This window comes from Pseudochaenichthys georgianus, chromosome 9 (assembly GCF_902827115.2).
Source record: "Pseudochaenichthys georgianus chromosome 9, fPseGeo1.2, whole genome shotgun sequence".
Lineage (NCBI taxonomy): Eukaryota > Metazoa > Chordata > Actinopteri > Perciformes > Channichthyidae > Pseudochaenichthys > Pseudochaenichthys georgianus.
This window is the reverse complement of record NC_047511.1, coordinates 36,276,616-36,292,147: the sequence shown is the minus strand read 5'-3', so window position 1 is coordinate 36,292,147 and position 15,532 is coordinate 36,276,616. Positions and strand designations below refer to the sequence as shown.

The 15,532-nt window shown below is 40.5% G+C and overlaps 1 protein-coding gene across 3 annotated transcripts in view; it reads right to left on the bottom strand.

Annotated features, from left to right (window-relative positions):
- Positions 1–15,532, bottom strand: part of LOC117452729 (single-stranded DNA-binding protein 2) — a 63,601-nt gene that overhangs the window by 14,100 nt on the left and 33,969 nt on the right. For all 3 annotated transcript variants that reach the window (XM_071204400.1, XM_034091466.2, XM_034091468.1), the window contains exons 3-4: positions 13,304–13,365; positions 12,887–12,971 (exon numbers count right to left, since the gene is read on the bottom strand). In XM_071204400.1, coding sequence (XP_071060501.1) covers positions 12,887–12,971; positions 13,304–13,365 — 147 coding nt within the window. The remainder of the gene's footprint in view (positions 1–12,886; positions 12,972–13,303; positions 13,366–15,532) is intronic.

Below are 15,532 nucleotides of genomic sequence, written 5' to 3'. Positions count from 1 at the left end.
ATCTCATTAAACCTTTTTTAAAAGCATACTTTAGTTCTGTGAAGGGATATAAGGGATATAAGCACTGTACTTCACTTTTATTAATATTGTATGCTGAAAAGCGTATATATTACAGCACGATTTTTTGTTGAATAGTTTTGAGTGCTTCAAAATGTTGGGTCACGATGTATTGACCAAGTAAAAAGTGGGTCCCGAGGCCTGACCAGTTGAGAACCACTGCTCTAAACCATGGTAAAGTGTTTTTATATCTCCAGTGTTCATGGATTTGTATGAAGGAATTTCTTTCCAAAATGTTTTGTAGGTGGTAAAGGATTACCAAGATATTGAATATGCATACAAAGAAAGAAGACATTCACGTTGGTATGTATCATATGTCAATATCAAATGGACAATGCACGAGATTGAAATGAAGTTGTTCAAGTACAGGTTCTGTATGTGAGAACGAAAACAAAGAGGGAGAGAGATTTCAGCCACAACTGAATTATTCATCTAAAATGATCGAAACTTGCTATTGGCTCATAATGGATCAAAAAACCAGGTACCATATACTGTAGATTGAAAACACATTTTGTAAAGTTCAAATACAAAAACAGTTGAAGGAAGACATTGAGAGGTAGTACAATTACACTGCACTTCGCTACTTTACAACCTAATCAGAGTTTCTTAATCGCATCACACTAAAGGGCTCAGTAATACTTAATGAGATAACTTGCAAACTCTTTCATCCCTATATGTTTACTGATTGTGTTTGTGGCTAATGTCTACTCGTAATGCGCTTTTGTGTGTGTGTGTGTGTGTGTGTGTGTGTGTGTGTGTGTGTGTGTGTGTGTGTGTGTGTGTGTGTGTGTGTGTGTGTGTGTGTGTGTGTGTGTGTGTGTGTGTGTGTGTGTGTGAGAGAAGGTGGGGAGTCATTTTCATTCAATTCTTCAGAGACCGAGAGACACTCAGAGATGCGTGAGTGGAATCTCAAAAGGCTGTCTGTGTCTATCTTCCCCTTTTCTCTCCGTCTGTCTGTTTATCTCTCCCTCGCTGACACGGTCTCAACCTGCATCGCCCGTTGTCTTTTTTACCACCTTTAAATAATTAGCTCTGTATCTTTAAAAAATAAATATATACCACCCGATACACATTTGTTGTCATGCAACAAATGAAAGTAGACCTCAAAGATAGGTCTGTTATGTTCTATATTTTTCTTTTCAATAAATCCTACAAACCCTTCCCTATCCTGCTGCAGTAAATACTCATATCTATACACATATCTATATTTGTAGATAGATATAGATGTAAAATGAGTATTTTCATACTTTGTGTGATGTGCATATTGTTATAAAGAAATGTCTTAACCTCTTTTAAAAAGACAACTATACAATTGTGAACACTATTTAAAGATGTATAATATATCTTTAGTAGGGATGAGTGGGCTTGGAGTTAAGAACCACAGGCAGACAAGTCAATCTAAAAATTGGGAGACAGATTACTGGTATTCGTTATTTAAATAACAAATACCAGTTATAGAATAGGTTAACACAAGCCTTATCCTGTTAACTACTTAACTACTTTACAGAGAGTGGGGACAAATGTTTACTTTCTTACTTAGTAGATAATTGATGATTTTCAAAATGTATCAAATAACTGTTTTGCTCTATGAAATGTCCAATAATCCCCACAATAGTGGCGTGTTAAAGGCTTACCACTGTGTCTCAAGGCCACACGCAGTACAACAGGATCTACACATGACACACCACACAGGAAGGAACTCTTTCCCTCCTCCCTCTTTCCCACTCCCTCCATCCTCTCAAATGCCATTAGTCCACTTCCTGAACAGGGGAGGTGGAAAAAAGAGACACACACACACACACACACACACACACACACACACACACACACACACACACACACACACACACACACACACACACACACACACACACACACACACACACACACACACACACACACACACACACACACACACACACACACACACACACACACACACACACACACACACTTCAGGGGACATTACATTGACTTACATGCATTTCCTGGAGACTTATCCTAACCTTAACCATAACCAGCACATGCCTAACCCTAACCAAGTCTTCACCCTAAAATTAATGATTCCCCTTATGGGGACCTCCAATTTGTCCCCATAAGGGAGGCGAGTCCCCACACGTGACTGTGTAAACATATGTAGGTCCCCACAAGTATAGTAATACTAGGACACACACACACACACACACACACACACACACACACACACACACACACACACACACACACACACACACACACACACACACACACACACACACACACACACACACACACACATTTAAGAGAGCGGAAAGAGAATAAGAAGATTAGTTTCCGCATTAGTGTGTACGCTCAGAAAATAACTTGTAGCCTGTCAGTCACTGTCAAATCCATAACTAGAGTGCGTCTATAACTCATGGTTGTAATGGAAAAAGGCAGAACAGAAGTAAGAGAGACAGATAAAAGATGAAATGTGTCTCTTCTTTTATCCATGTATTGTTCAAAGTCTCCCGTAGTGACCAGAGACAGATCAACACGCTCCATTGTCCAATCCTGAGCCAAACTCACTTTTTAATTTCAAGGCTGATAGGCTTAAAATCCCCCTGTGGCATTTCAAAAACATTTATTTCTTCTCCCCAAACCCAAACACGCCATATGCCACACCAGTAAAACAGTGAGAGGAAAACGTGTTCTCTTTGTGCACTTGATCTCTGCTGTTTAGAAACAATATCTTGCTGTGTGCAAGCTGCCAAGAAAAATACATATATTCTGTGAGTGTGTCCATATGTGTTTGTCTGTTGGATTGTATGCCAATTTCATACAGCATGGATCTTGTTTCTTTCTTTTTTCAGGTCTTTTTAGAACAAGGACATTGTAGTTTCTTTTGAGTGACCAGAGGGATGAGACCGACTTCAAATTTATTCTTGTTTTGGAATTTACCTCTGTCCGTTTTATTTGGAGGTTAAGGGCCAGAAATGTCCCAGACCCAGACCCAACAGAATCTATTCATTGTTTTTCAGGAAAATCCCACACATTGTGCCTTTAAAGATTGGATTAGGAACCAGTTAGTCTTTGAATGTAAAAAAGAGATTAAGTCACACCTTGTAAACAGACACTTTGTTTTGGTATTTTCTTTAGGTTTGTTAACAATAAGAAAAAATCTAAGTTGCTGATTTATGGTAAACTGTTGAAGTCACCAACAACAGTTAAGATGGAGCAAGTGGGGCAATTGTGGGACAATCTCTCACACATTACTGTAGTGTAGTGTATTAACAACCTATACAGAGAAAAGCATAGGACATCCTTGATAATAATTAATTAATTCCTTATAGCGCTCAAAGCGCTTCACAAATACACATTACACATACATGCAATGGTCATGTACTGTGGACAATACCCACAGGAGCAAGTTCAGGTGAAGTGTCTTGACCAAGGACAGAACGGCTTTACAGACGCAGCAGCGGCCGGTTTCACCCCTTGATCTGATGATCATTGCACAGCGCACTGCACCACACCGTCCATCTTCACGCCTCGAAGTCATAGAGGCGCTTTTACAAGTACACATTGATATCATACATGTACTGTGGACAATACCCACAGGAGCAAATCCGGGTGAAGTGTCTTGCCCAAGGACACAAGTGGCAGCAGGAGCGGGTTTCGAACTGGAGTTCCCCAGCACTCCCCTTGATCTGATGATCAGATGCACAGACCACTGCGCCACCCGTCCCGGGTGATGAAGAGGTTAAACCTGCCTTGACTCCTAATGTTGAACTTCTCCATCTTTTCAGTCTTTATCAGCAGCACATTGTCCCATACAACAGAATTCCCACCAGCACATGTGATTACAAGGTAAAACGGCAGCACATCACTAATTAGCTTGGTCTCACTGGGTGATTACAGGAAGGGGGATTGTTGTACAGTCTGGGAATCCCTATTGTCACTGTTGACCCTTGTGAACACCTCTGAGGCTGTGAGGAGCTGTGTAACATGTGAGGTGGAGCTGGGGGCCGATGCACTGTCAGATAAATATACAGAGCTGAAAATGATAGTCTCTCTGGTGCTTGGTATAGCCACACGTCTCCCACCACTATCTCAGTTGGTTTAACGGCATTGGGGGAGATAAGGGAGATGTAGTGAACACAGAGGGGAGGAGAGGGGGGAGACACAGAGGAAGATTTAAACACCACGGCTAGAGACGATGCCTCCGACTTTCCTATAATGGGAGATCGATGCAAAGCCAGAATATTGATTCACCTTGAATCCACAGATGCTGTGGTCTTTAACTCTGAATTGTTCCAATTATATGAAAAATATATGGAGATTGAAGAGTGGATTTGAATCAGAAAATGGGCAGAACCGTTGAAACAAAGGCTGATCAGTCAGAGGAAGAACTATTGAGAAGTCTAATAGTGCTAGATGGGCAGACATAAGAGACAGCACAAGATAAGGACATGAGTGTCTCCAACAGCAAACAAACAAACACCGGGGTTAGTTGGGGTCAAATAGATAACATGCTGGTCTCATTGTGTCAGCAATCTTCTGCCCTCGTGCTCTCCCGCCGTAGTCCCGCTGCTTCTTCTACAGACCAATCTCTGGATTACTCAGTATTATCCCTTTAACACACACAACCTTTACGGCTGCTGCTGTCTAAACTTTGCAGCATTTTTGTTACGCCCCTCCCGGCCGGGCTAGGAAAGACTGGATGTTTAACTCAACAATGTGTCCAATGTTCAAAAAGTATTTAAAACGAAAATATCTCATCCCTGCCTCTTAAATATTTCACACATCTGCTTTGACTCCAATTTGAACTTCATAAACATATTCTTGAAGATGCAAGAATGAAAGCTATTTCACCATATCACTGTTCTCAAACTGCTGCAAACACACAACATATGCAACTGACTAAGCCTCTTCATTTCATAATCAATAATATGAACTGCAGTCAAACTAGTTGCTATTCTTCTGTCGGCCCGAGTTAACCTCTCCTCTCACTCTGCATCATGCCCTCGACTTTGCCCCTGCCTGCTGGCTTGCATATGTCAACATCACATAAACACGCCACCTTGCTCGTGTCTAAACATGCATATGACATGACTCAGCGTAACATAGCGGTGGAAAACATGCTCCTCTGAGACCAGAGGGCTGCGAGCAATAGGCAAGTGAAAGAGGAAGGAAGACGATAAGAGACATAAAGAGTAATGCAGAAGGATAGAGGACAGAGACAGAAAGAGAGGATACATGAGAGAAAACCCTCTGATGGGAAAGAGAGAGGATGAAGCAGTGAAGAGTGAGGGGGACGGACAGGGGGGGAATGGGAGGACAGAGCAAGGTTGTCCTAAAAAAAAGTAAAGCATATGCAATTTAATGTAAGCATGCAGTAAGTATTTAAAATGTGCATTGTCCCTAGTTTTTTATTTTTCTAAAACTGTTGAAGAGTGTGACAACCATTCCCGATCTTTCCCTCCCCTCACTCCCTCTACACAAGTCTCACTCTCTATTGCCATGGCAATGATGTTACAGTGAGTCACCTCCACATCTCCCTCCTCCTCAACACAGCCGAGAAGGAACATGGGAGCATGTGAGAGAGAGAGAGAGAGAGAGAGAGAGAGAGAGAGAGAGAGAGAGAGAGAGAGAGAGAGAGAGAGAGAGAGAGAGAGAGAGAGAGAGAGAGAGAGAGAGAGAGAGGAGAAAGGTCTCTGTTTCCCTGGAAACAGACTGGGGGTCTACCCAACCCCCATTGGTTCTCCACTGGTTGCTTGTTACCCACAATGCTCGGAGCCAACTGTGCAAAATATAAGTTTGCATTTCACCCCGCTGAATCCAGCCGTTCCTCTCAGGTTTGTTTTTTATGCTAATCCATATCCGGATAGTGAAACATCAGACCTCAACACGATTTTGGGAATGACTGGATTTATGATGCAGTTTGCAGCTCCTTTTGTAATCAATTATTTCATGATAAATGACACTAATCTCATAAGAATAACAACACAATGGGAAATAACTGATTGTTTGGAACTAACTAATAATCAGATTATAATTTGTTCCAGTAAGAGGTCATATTATCTTCAAAAGGTTTGAAGCAGCTGGCTGTAATTGCAACACTATGCAATAAAGGCTCAGAAACAAGTTCTGGGTGTTTCCGCTTCGATGGAAGGCTGGAAAAGTTTTTCAAAGTTGAAATGTAGGTGGAATTATTACAAGAGAAGCTCTGAATGAGATTATATTCCCGTGGTTAGGAAGGAGCCGTGATTTGAAACATTTTTAAGCATTCTTTCAATATTATAATTTCTGTGACAGAGTGCAGAGACAAGACAGAACCCTGGACAATATTAGATAACGAAAATATAATCTTGTCCAAAGTGGACATTTTGACCTGCGCAAGAATGTTTTCACTGTATTTCACGGCAAACAAATAATAATAATAATAAAAAAAAATGTTCTGGCAAAAAGTGGGCTATAAAGTCAGAAAGTGTTTACTTCATAATTCAACTTTTTCCATTGCAACTTTCTGGAAAATATTGTGCTATAAATGGCAAAACATTCGTACTTACAAAGAAGTGTGTCGGGGAAAGACCCTTTTTTTTGTAGAAACATTGCTTGTACCACTAAAATGACAGAAAGCTAAATAAATGTGAAAACTGTGTGTATGAGTGTCCTTCTGTTTAGCGTGACAGCTCACATTCATACTGTACAGTGCATGTTTCTCATCGCAGACAGGAGGTGTTTTCAGCTAAGCCCCAGGGCCACTGCACCTCTCCGTCCTTCAGTCACACAGACTGTATGTATGTATGCCCTTGTGTTTCTGCACCATGATGGAGATGAATAAAACAGTCCTGTGTTGTAGTGCAAGTTTACAAGTGTGGCTACCCTTGAGCTGTACAATCAATACAGAATATGCATTCTGCTGCTGTTAAATTGAGCAGAGTGAATACATTTCCATGCATGAGTGAGAGAGTGTGAATGTTAGACCTGGCAGCATGAGACAGAGCATTTTTATCAAAGGGGGTTGCTGCTGGCGCTGCCTCTTGATCTCTTCTTCCCCTCTAACTGCAGAGCGCCTGCTATCTCCCACAGCGATACCGCACATTGATACCAGGCTCTCCTCGCTTTGAATACTCGCCTGTAACTCTGCTGCCTATCTGCAGTCAGTGGGGTGCAATGACACTCGTTTTTACTGGAGTTTGCCAAGTAGCAAAAACAGAGGTCTCTCTAAAGTTGAGGGGTCATGAGAGCATTAAAGGCAGAAGACAGAAATATATATACTGTATAATATAAGGCAGATGCTATTTGCACCCGGGTGTCCGTAGCTAACAATGCTATTTACACCCAGTCTCACGGCATTTCGTGTTATAGTCACGACATTTAATCTATTTATTCGTGTTCAACAACACGATTCCCCCCTTTTTTTTCGTGTCACACAGAACGATTTTAAAAGCAATGTATTTCTATTGGTAGTGTGTTTCGTGCCTGCACCACGTCTTTTTGTCCGGTCGGGTCTTGGAAGACCGGAAGCTGTGTGGTTCATACAAACATGTTCTTACATATTCCGGTGACTTCATTTTGAAATTCAGTTCCTGAGGAACGGCAAAAAAGCCCGAGATTATAGAATCAAACAAATAAATAAAAACGAGGATAATTGTGTGTTATTGTTGAGTAAATAACAGTGTGTTATTTAGAAAAATATAACAAATTAGAAGGAAAAAAAGATTTAAAAAATACTGATTTCAGTATTCTGAGGCTCTGAGCACCATTTATTTTCCTCACAGACGGCAACAAAAGTCCGACATTATATGATTTAAAATAAAAACAATAATCGTGGCTTAATATTGAGTAAGAACATGTTTTTATGAACCCCACAGCTTCCGGTCTTCCAAGACCCGACCGGACAAAAAGACGTGCTGCAGGCACGAAACACACTACCAATAGAAATACATTGCTTTTAAAATCGTTCTGTGTGACACGAAAAAAAGAGGGAAATCGTGTTGGTGAACACGAATCAATGGATTAAATCTCGTGACTATAACACAAAATGCCGTGAGACTGGGTTGGCTATTTACACCCGGGTGCAAATAGACACTCAGATAATTAATTATTTATAATATAATGTGTATACTAAACAACTTTTCTTTCTTCCTTTGTTCTTGCAGAAAATGCTTACAACTCACAGTATGCCCACACTGCTACAATACAAACTAGTATGTAAAACACAACATTTAAGGCATCACAGGTTAAAAGTATGTGTCTACCAATCCAGTGGTCAATCTACAGAAAATGAATCCACAACTATTTGTATCATCAAGACAGCTACTCAGCTTCTTTGTAGTTTTTTCTAGTAAATTGAATACAAGACATTTGAAGTCATACGTTGGTGAAGAAAACAGATAAGATAATAAATATGATTATAGATTAAGCAAATCATTTTTAGTTATTGAAGTAAAGCCATGATTTAAAATGTACATTTTAAAATACATTTTCAAAGGTATCAAGACTTCTCTCTGGCTGGGCTAAAAGGAGCATTACAAACCTTAATTGGACTAAATTCAATTACCTTACTCCAACATCATATTTCAATTTGTCAGGAACAAACTTTTTTAGATTCAATATAAGGTAACATAGTTGGACAATGTGTTGAACCATTTTTAGAATTTGCTGGGATTTTATGGGTTATTCTCCAGCTAGACTGCCTATCTCTCGGTCTGTCCTAATTTTATTTATTTATTTGTTTTTAATGGCCATCCTGCCTGTCACCTTACGAGTATGCATGCGTTGCCTGGTTGCATTCAATTGTTCCTCTTGTTTGCTGGTTGACTGAATATTATCGCTACTCCTAAATCTTTCCTCTGTGAGAATCAATTATACATTTACATAATAGAAACAAATATGTAAAGCTAAAAGCCCAAACAGTGCCATATTGGTAACTGTTTAGCCATTAAAAAGACCCTTCAGACCAACCTGCCAAGTTCAGTTTACAACAAAAATTGTTTTAATTCATAACTGTAAATAAATCACAATAAACAATTCGTATACAAAAACCTACGATTCATCAGGGAGGACTCCTTTTTAATGGACTTTCTTCAGTTAATAAGCTCATTCTTATCTGCAGGCTGCACAGCACAACCAGTACAAGTGTGGGACACTGATAATCTCCTGAAATCAGGAGTGAGATAACACTCCGTGTTTTCATTAGTTCATCTAAACTCCCGCTATTTTCTAACTCATCTGCCAGTCTGCTTACCTAACCTCAATTATGTCTCCTTTCGCATAGCAAGACAAATCCACTGAGGGAAAGCAGTAAGTAACTGTATAATTATTCTCCAAACTCCACACCAAATACACACTCATGCACCAATGCACAATCCATATAGAGAAGTTTGCATTTCAATTAAATGGAACAGGACAGCACATATTTAAAAAGGTCTAAATGTCATAATGTAGTAATGCTGCTAATATGCTCAATATGAATAATATCAAGTCATTTCATACTGGCTTGATTCTTTTTGCTCCACTTTAATCTGCCCACATTTTTATTAACTATCAAAGTAATTAATCGGGACAAAAGTTTGGCGCCATGAGAGAAACCAGTCAGTTAAGAACCAATATTTCCATATATATTCCATATAATATTTCATATTTCCCTCCATTATTAACTATCATGACACATTGCAATATAGCTATATAAAAGAACACATAAATGTTAGTGAAGACAACTCTCTACCGTCAACTTTAAATCCCGCATCACTATCCGGAATAGCATGAGATGACCTGCATGGATTGATGTCTTATTCTTCGAAGAAAGGAAATCAACAGCAGCTGACATTTGTCTCTAATAAGGCAATTTCCGGGCCAAGCATGAGAGTTTAAAAATAACTCGTTTTTATGACTTCATGGCCCGTTGCAAATGGAAACCGCTCATTTAGTATCAAGAACACAATTTACAAAGCACTTAACAGAACTGTAAACGGCCTTTCTGATGCCTGAAAAGCCTTGTCTGAGGATGGAAATCAATAACATTGCTTTTCTCTTCACCATCGCACTTCACTTTGTTCAACCGACGTTTCTTTCTTTCCCTTTTAACTTTAGATTACAGGATGAATGTCCTAGAAGACCATCCTCAAACACTCTAATCCTGTGTGATGTGATCGTCTGATGAACAGCACACAAATGCATGTATAACTTCATGCTCATGTAAACAGAGGGAGCGGGGAAAGAATTACGGTGCAGAAAAACACAATTTCTTTAAGTCAGATGTACTACATCACCTTGCCATTCATTTGGACTTCACTCAGTAATTACGTACCTGAAAATAATTACCATCAAAGCCTGATTAAAATCTCCATCAGTCTCAAAGTCAGGAGAGGGAATGAGAGACACCAGCATTAAACGAAGGCGTCCTACGACGGCCACCGCGGTTGTCCTCGTATTTTGTTTTAATTGAGCGGCAGATATGTAGGTAGTAGCTCTGATTGGATCTGAGACGCAGCGCAGCATTGGAACAGTTGATTGAAAGTGACCTTGGTCTAATTACAATTGGTATAATTATAATTCTCTGATTACATCCCTGCAGGAAGTGAAAGAATAAGATGTAGCTGTGCTAATGATGTTAAGATTCTCCAGAATGATTCCTGAATAGAATTGATTCGGATCTGATTCGAAGAAATACAAATATCCTCTTATTGTCGTCTTGAGCACAATTAGATTAAATTGCTGTAAATGTGTTTTGTTTTTTCTTTGATGGTGCGGAGTGTTTTAGATGAATGTGGTGCCGGAGAATCTGAGGCTAGCAGAATCAGTGACATCTTTTAAATATTCTATTAAAACCCTTCACTTTATTAAAGCCTTTCATTAATAATGCCACTAGTCAATTTCAATCTACATCCTTGTTTTATTTCATTTGACTTTATTCTCTAAATGTTTTCCTGTTGCTATTGTTGTAACGTTGCATAGTCTTTTTTTTGGGGGGGGGGATTGTTTGACCTCATGTTCAGTTGCCGGCTTGCCGCCTGAACAGCTTGCTTTTAATCCATGTAAAGCACACTGTTACTTATTGCCTGAGATCGCATGCTGTGGTTTTATTAAATGTGACAAGTGCTAGGACTGTCTTAGGGAAGACAGCTTTTAGATGTGCAGCTCCACTAACATGGAACAGTCTGCAAAAAGAATGGAAAATGACCAAGCTAGTGCCACTACATGTTTTTAAAGCTCGGTTGGATGCTACAAAATCAGATGCTGTTGGTACCTGTACATGTGGTTAGATATGTAAATTGTAATCCCTGTACATTTTGCTGTATGATGTCCTTTTGTTGTTCTGTTGTTCTGTTGTTTATGTCTTCTTGTGGAACCTACTGCTGCAGGTCTCCCTTGAAAAAGAGATCATTGATCTCAATGGGATTTTACCTGGATAAATAAAGGTTTTGAATTTGAATTGAATTGTTACTATGTTTTGAAAAGTGCAGTATAAATAAAGTTATTATTAATAAATGAATTCAAAAAGAACATGTCCCTCTTTTTGACTCCTTCTCATTTCCATGTCCCCCTGCTTCCCTCTCCCGTCTCACAGGGCTGAGGTCGTGTTGCCCTCCAGCTCCCTTCCTCTGAGCCAGGATGACATCATCACATAGCTGCCTCGTCCTTGGAGTGCCTATTCATCACCCTGATCATCATCGCTGGCATCAGCAGCATCACCTGCGTATGCACACACATTTACAAGCACATACACCTAGAAGATAAAAGAGAAGAGGGCCCCCACCGGTTCCGCAGGACCGCAAGCCTGAAGGGAAGAGGGAGATAACCACAGAGGGGAGGAGGGAAGATCCTGCTGGGCTACGCAGAACCTGTGCACTTCCAACAATACATGTCAATAAAACACAGTATAGACAAATGTGATGAGTCACACTTTGTGGGGAAACTAACAACGTAGAAACCAGGAGAGAGAAGACCCCCCCACACCTAACGTCTCCTTCCAGCTAGAGTTTCCTGTGAGGTGAATCGCACTTCCTTTCTCTTAGTCATTAGCTAATCTAAAACTTGATGAGCCCTGGCACTGCTCTCTGTATTCCTGTTACTGGATGGTGCATGACTGAATAAACCAATGTCTTGATGTGTGGGAATTACACCAGTGAAGTGGAGCCACACTGAGAAAACACAGCAATAAACAATGTTTCCACCACATGGGCCAATGTCTGCCTGCCCAGTCTGCTCCTCAGCGCAATGTGCTCCCAATATTTTAGCCGGAAAACGTCCAACAAGCAACACGCAATCAATTAAACAACTCTTTTGATCAACGATTCATTGCAAGATAAAACCATTGGAGGAGGTTATAAAGTTAATTTGTAGCCATACTTAAACCAAACAGTCTTAAGTATGTTGTTATGGTAAAGGATGTGAGAAACTGATTAAATGTTGTGTATCCCTCATAACCTTATGGCCTAAATGCCAAATGATGTATTATTTGGACATCTGTTCTCAATCCATATCCTTGTTTTGGTATATTTGTTGGGCTTCTAGGCATATTATCGTAATTAGAAAACAGCAAAATGCAAACCACTGTAATTTCAGCATGTATGTAGTGTGTGTAGTGTCAACAATCTTTGTCAGTCAGTAATGACATACAACCCAAAGCCAGTTTTGTTCCCTAATTCAGACTAAAGGAGCAGCAAAACTAAAACATCATGAGCAAAACAGTCATAATAAGGGATTGACTGTTAAAAATGTATTTGGCATTATTCCCAATGTATCTCATTTAATAAATCTCCTTCCATTCACTCATGATATTTCAATACACAACACATCTCCCAGCATAGATTCCTGTGTTGATTGACCAGGAGGAGCAATGAAATCAGTGCAGACTCACGTAGTCATGGAAGGCTTTGGCCTCACTGGAGTGTTCGCATGAGTCTCTTCTCTCTGGAGCCGCACAGTACAAGTCCCAGAAAACACTGCAACACACAGAGAGGCAGTCAGAGTGAAGCATGACGGCAAAACAGAAACATTAAAGCCCAATAAATAAAAAATAATAGTCCATTTTTAGAGGCAGTAAGTAGGATTATATTATCATCATTGAAATAGACAACTTTAGGAGAGTGTGTTCGGATTTGCAAACAGCTACCTGAAGAAGAGCTTTTGGGTACAATTAATGAGATGAAGATACATTAAAATGGTAGGAGAAGGAGGGGGAATGAGCATTTTAATTAATATTGTCAATGATGGAATGAAGAAAAACAGCATGAGGAGGAATGTAACTTGATTCATTAGGCGTAAAAACACTCACCACCACCATGAGTGGAGGAACCCCGGAGGTTCTCCTAATGTGATGTTCTTCTCCCATCGGATCTAGCCAGACAGACAAAGAGAGATGCTTCAGAAACAAATTAGGTATAAAACATGGCTGACATCTGAATTACATCCTTTATAAGGTTTGAGAGGGTGCAAGGGAACTCTTACAACACATACCATTATGTCATTATATTACGATTCTCATACCAGAGAGTCATAAGTGGATAAGTGAGTCTATGTATGCCTGAGAGCCTGTATATCCACAAGTAAGAGAGTGTATGTGTGGAAGAGTGTGTTAACCAAGTCAGGGGATATGCTCAGGCTAAGGTCAGAAACATGTACCACACCACACACAGGGTGACTGTGGCTGCGAGGGAGTGCGGTCGTCTTTCAACCAGAAGGTTGTGGGTTCGATCCCAGCCCATGGAGTCAACATGTCGATGCATCCTTGGGCAAGATACTTAACCCCGAGTTGCTTCCGATGGCATGGCAACCGTGTGTGAATGTGGGGTCCTTGAGTAAGGTACACTGCTCTGCTCTGTATGAATGGGTGTGAATGGGTGAATGACATGTAGTATGTAAAGCGCTTTGAGGGGTCTTAAAGACTGGATGAAGCTCTACTGTACAGTCCATTTACCAGCCTGAGGAGCCCCATCAAAATGTTGACTATCCCTTTAAAACCCTCTGGAGTCGGTGGGCGCGTCCAGGTGCGCATAATTTTACGTAATTAATCATATATCTTCGATTATAAGGAGTAGAAACATGATTCAGATATCCGCTGAATCGCTGGAAGGATAGCTTTCCAGCGGTATCTCCTGTGATACTGTAACCAGGGCACAGTAGCCAATATGGCCGCTCAAAGCAGCTTGACTTTACACTGTGTGGGATTGGTGGATTCGTGTGTCCGTCAAGGAAATCTCGGCCGGCAGCCATCATGGTCTGAAATGACCCAATGGACATCGAGAAATCACTAAGGACCTACCCACCAAGTAAAAAAAACATAAACAACGTGTCTCCCATCAGTTTACGTCTATTGCCCCTTTCACACCAGCGCTTTTTCAGCTCCGGCTCGGAGCTGGAGCCTGAAAAGCGCCGGTTTTTCCTGTTCACACCGCAGCGGCGCCGGCTCTTAGCTCCGGAATCGGGTTCACTTCCAGCTCCAAAAAATTGTCGGTCTACTAGAGGCAAGAGCTTCGGAGCTAAGAGGTGGCGTCGCTTACGTCTCTCTTACGTCGAGGCGTGAAGGAAACTAAACCCACCTCCCATGGGTCGACTGTTATGCCTGCCTACAAGCAGTAGTGCTTATAAACACACTTTATAAAGTCAGGCAACACTAACCAGGCTTCGTGTGATTCTGTTTATTTGTACCTTACTTTGACCATCCGTTCGCTGTTATCGATCACTGTGGAGAGAGGCAGACGTGTTGTTTTGTATTATTGCAGCTATCGGATGCAAGTAGTCAGTTTAGCTTCGGTTGCTATGCCAACATCACCCGTTTTATACCAGAGAAACTTTCATAACAGCGTTGTGATACCAAACAGTGTCAATTCAGACTGACACACATTCACTTAGGCCAGGGCTATTCAATTACACATTCAATTGGGCCAGATTTTATAACTACAAAATTCAGCTGGGCCAGACATTCAGCGGCCTGTAAAAAGCGGGTAATGACACATTTTAAACCAACACATATTACTGCGATGAAAAACATGCCATTTGTATTCATTGTTCATCTAACAAAAGTGCATAAAAACACAACAAATTAGCATTAATTTAACAGAATCTGAGGCATCTCAAAGTGCATAAAAAAAAAAGTGCACAGTTGTAGCATTACATGTGTTCGCTTTAGAAGTAAAATATTCAGATAATTTTTTTCGACCCAGACACATTACAAAGTGCATTTAAATACAAAAATAACTGTCAAACCCTTCAGTGCACAAACCCATAACAAGGGATAAGGGTAACTAACATGAATGAATACTACACTACACGTCTACTATGGTAAACTAGGTGCTTACTATCACCGCATGTGTGATCATGTGTCATCGCTGACTTTCTCAATGGGAGAAGTGACATTTTTAGTTTTGAACAAGAGCAGTGATGTTTGGCTCATAGGATGTCAATGCAATCCTAAGACATTGGTGAAGAGTGCTGTCAGTCAGGGAGCAGCGAGTGCTACTTTTGATTGAGTTCATGTGTGAAAAGCTTGACTCACATTTGTATG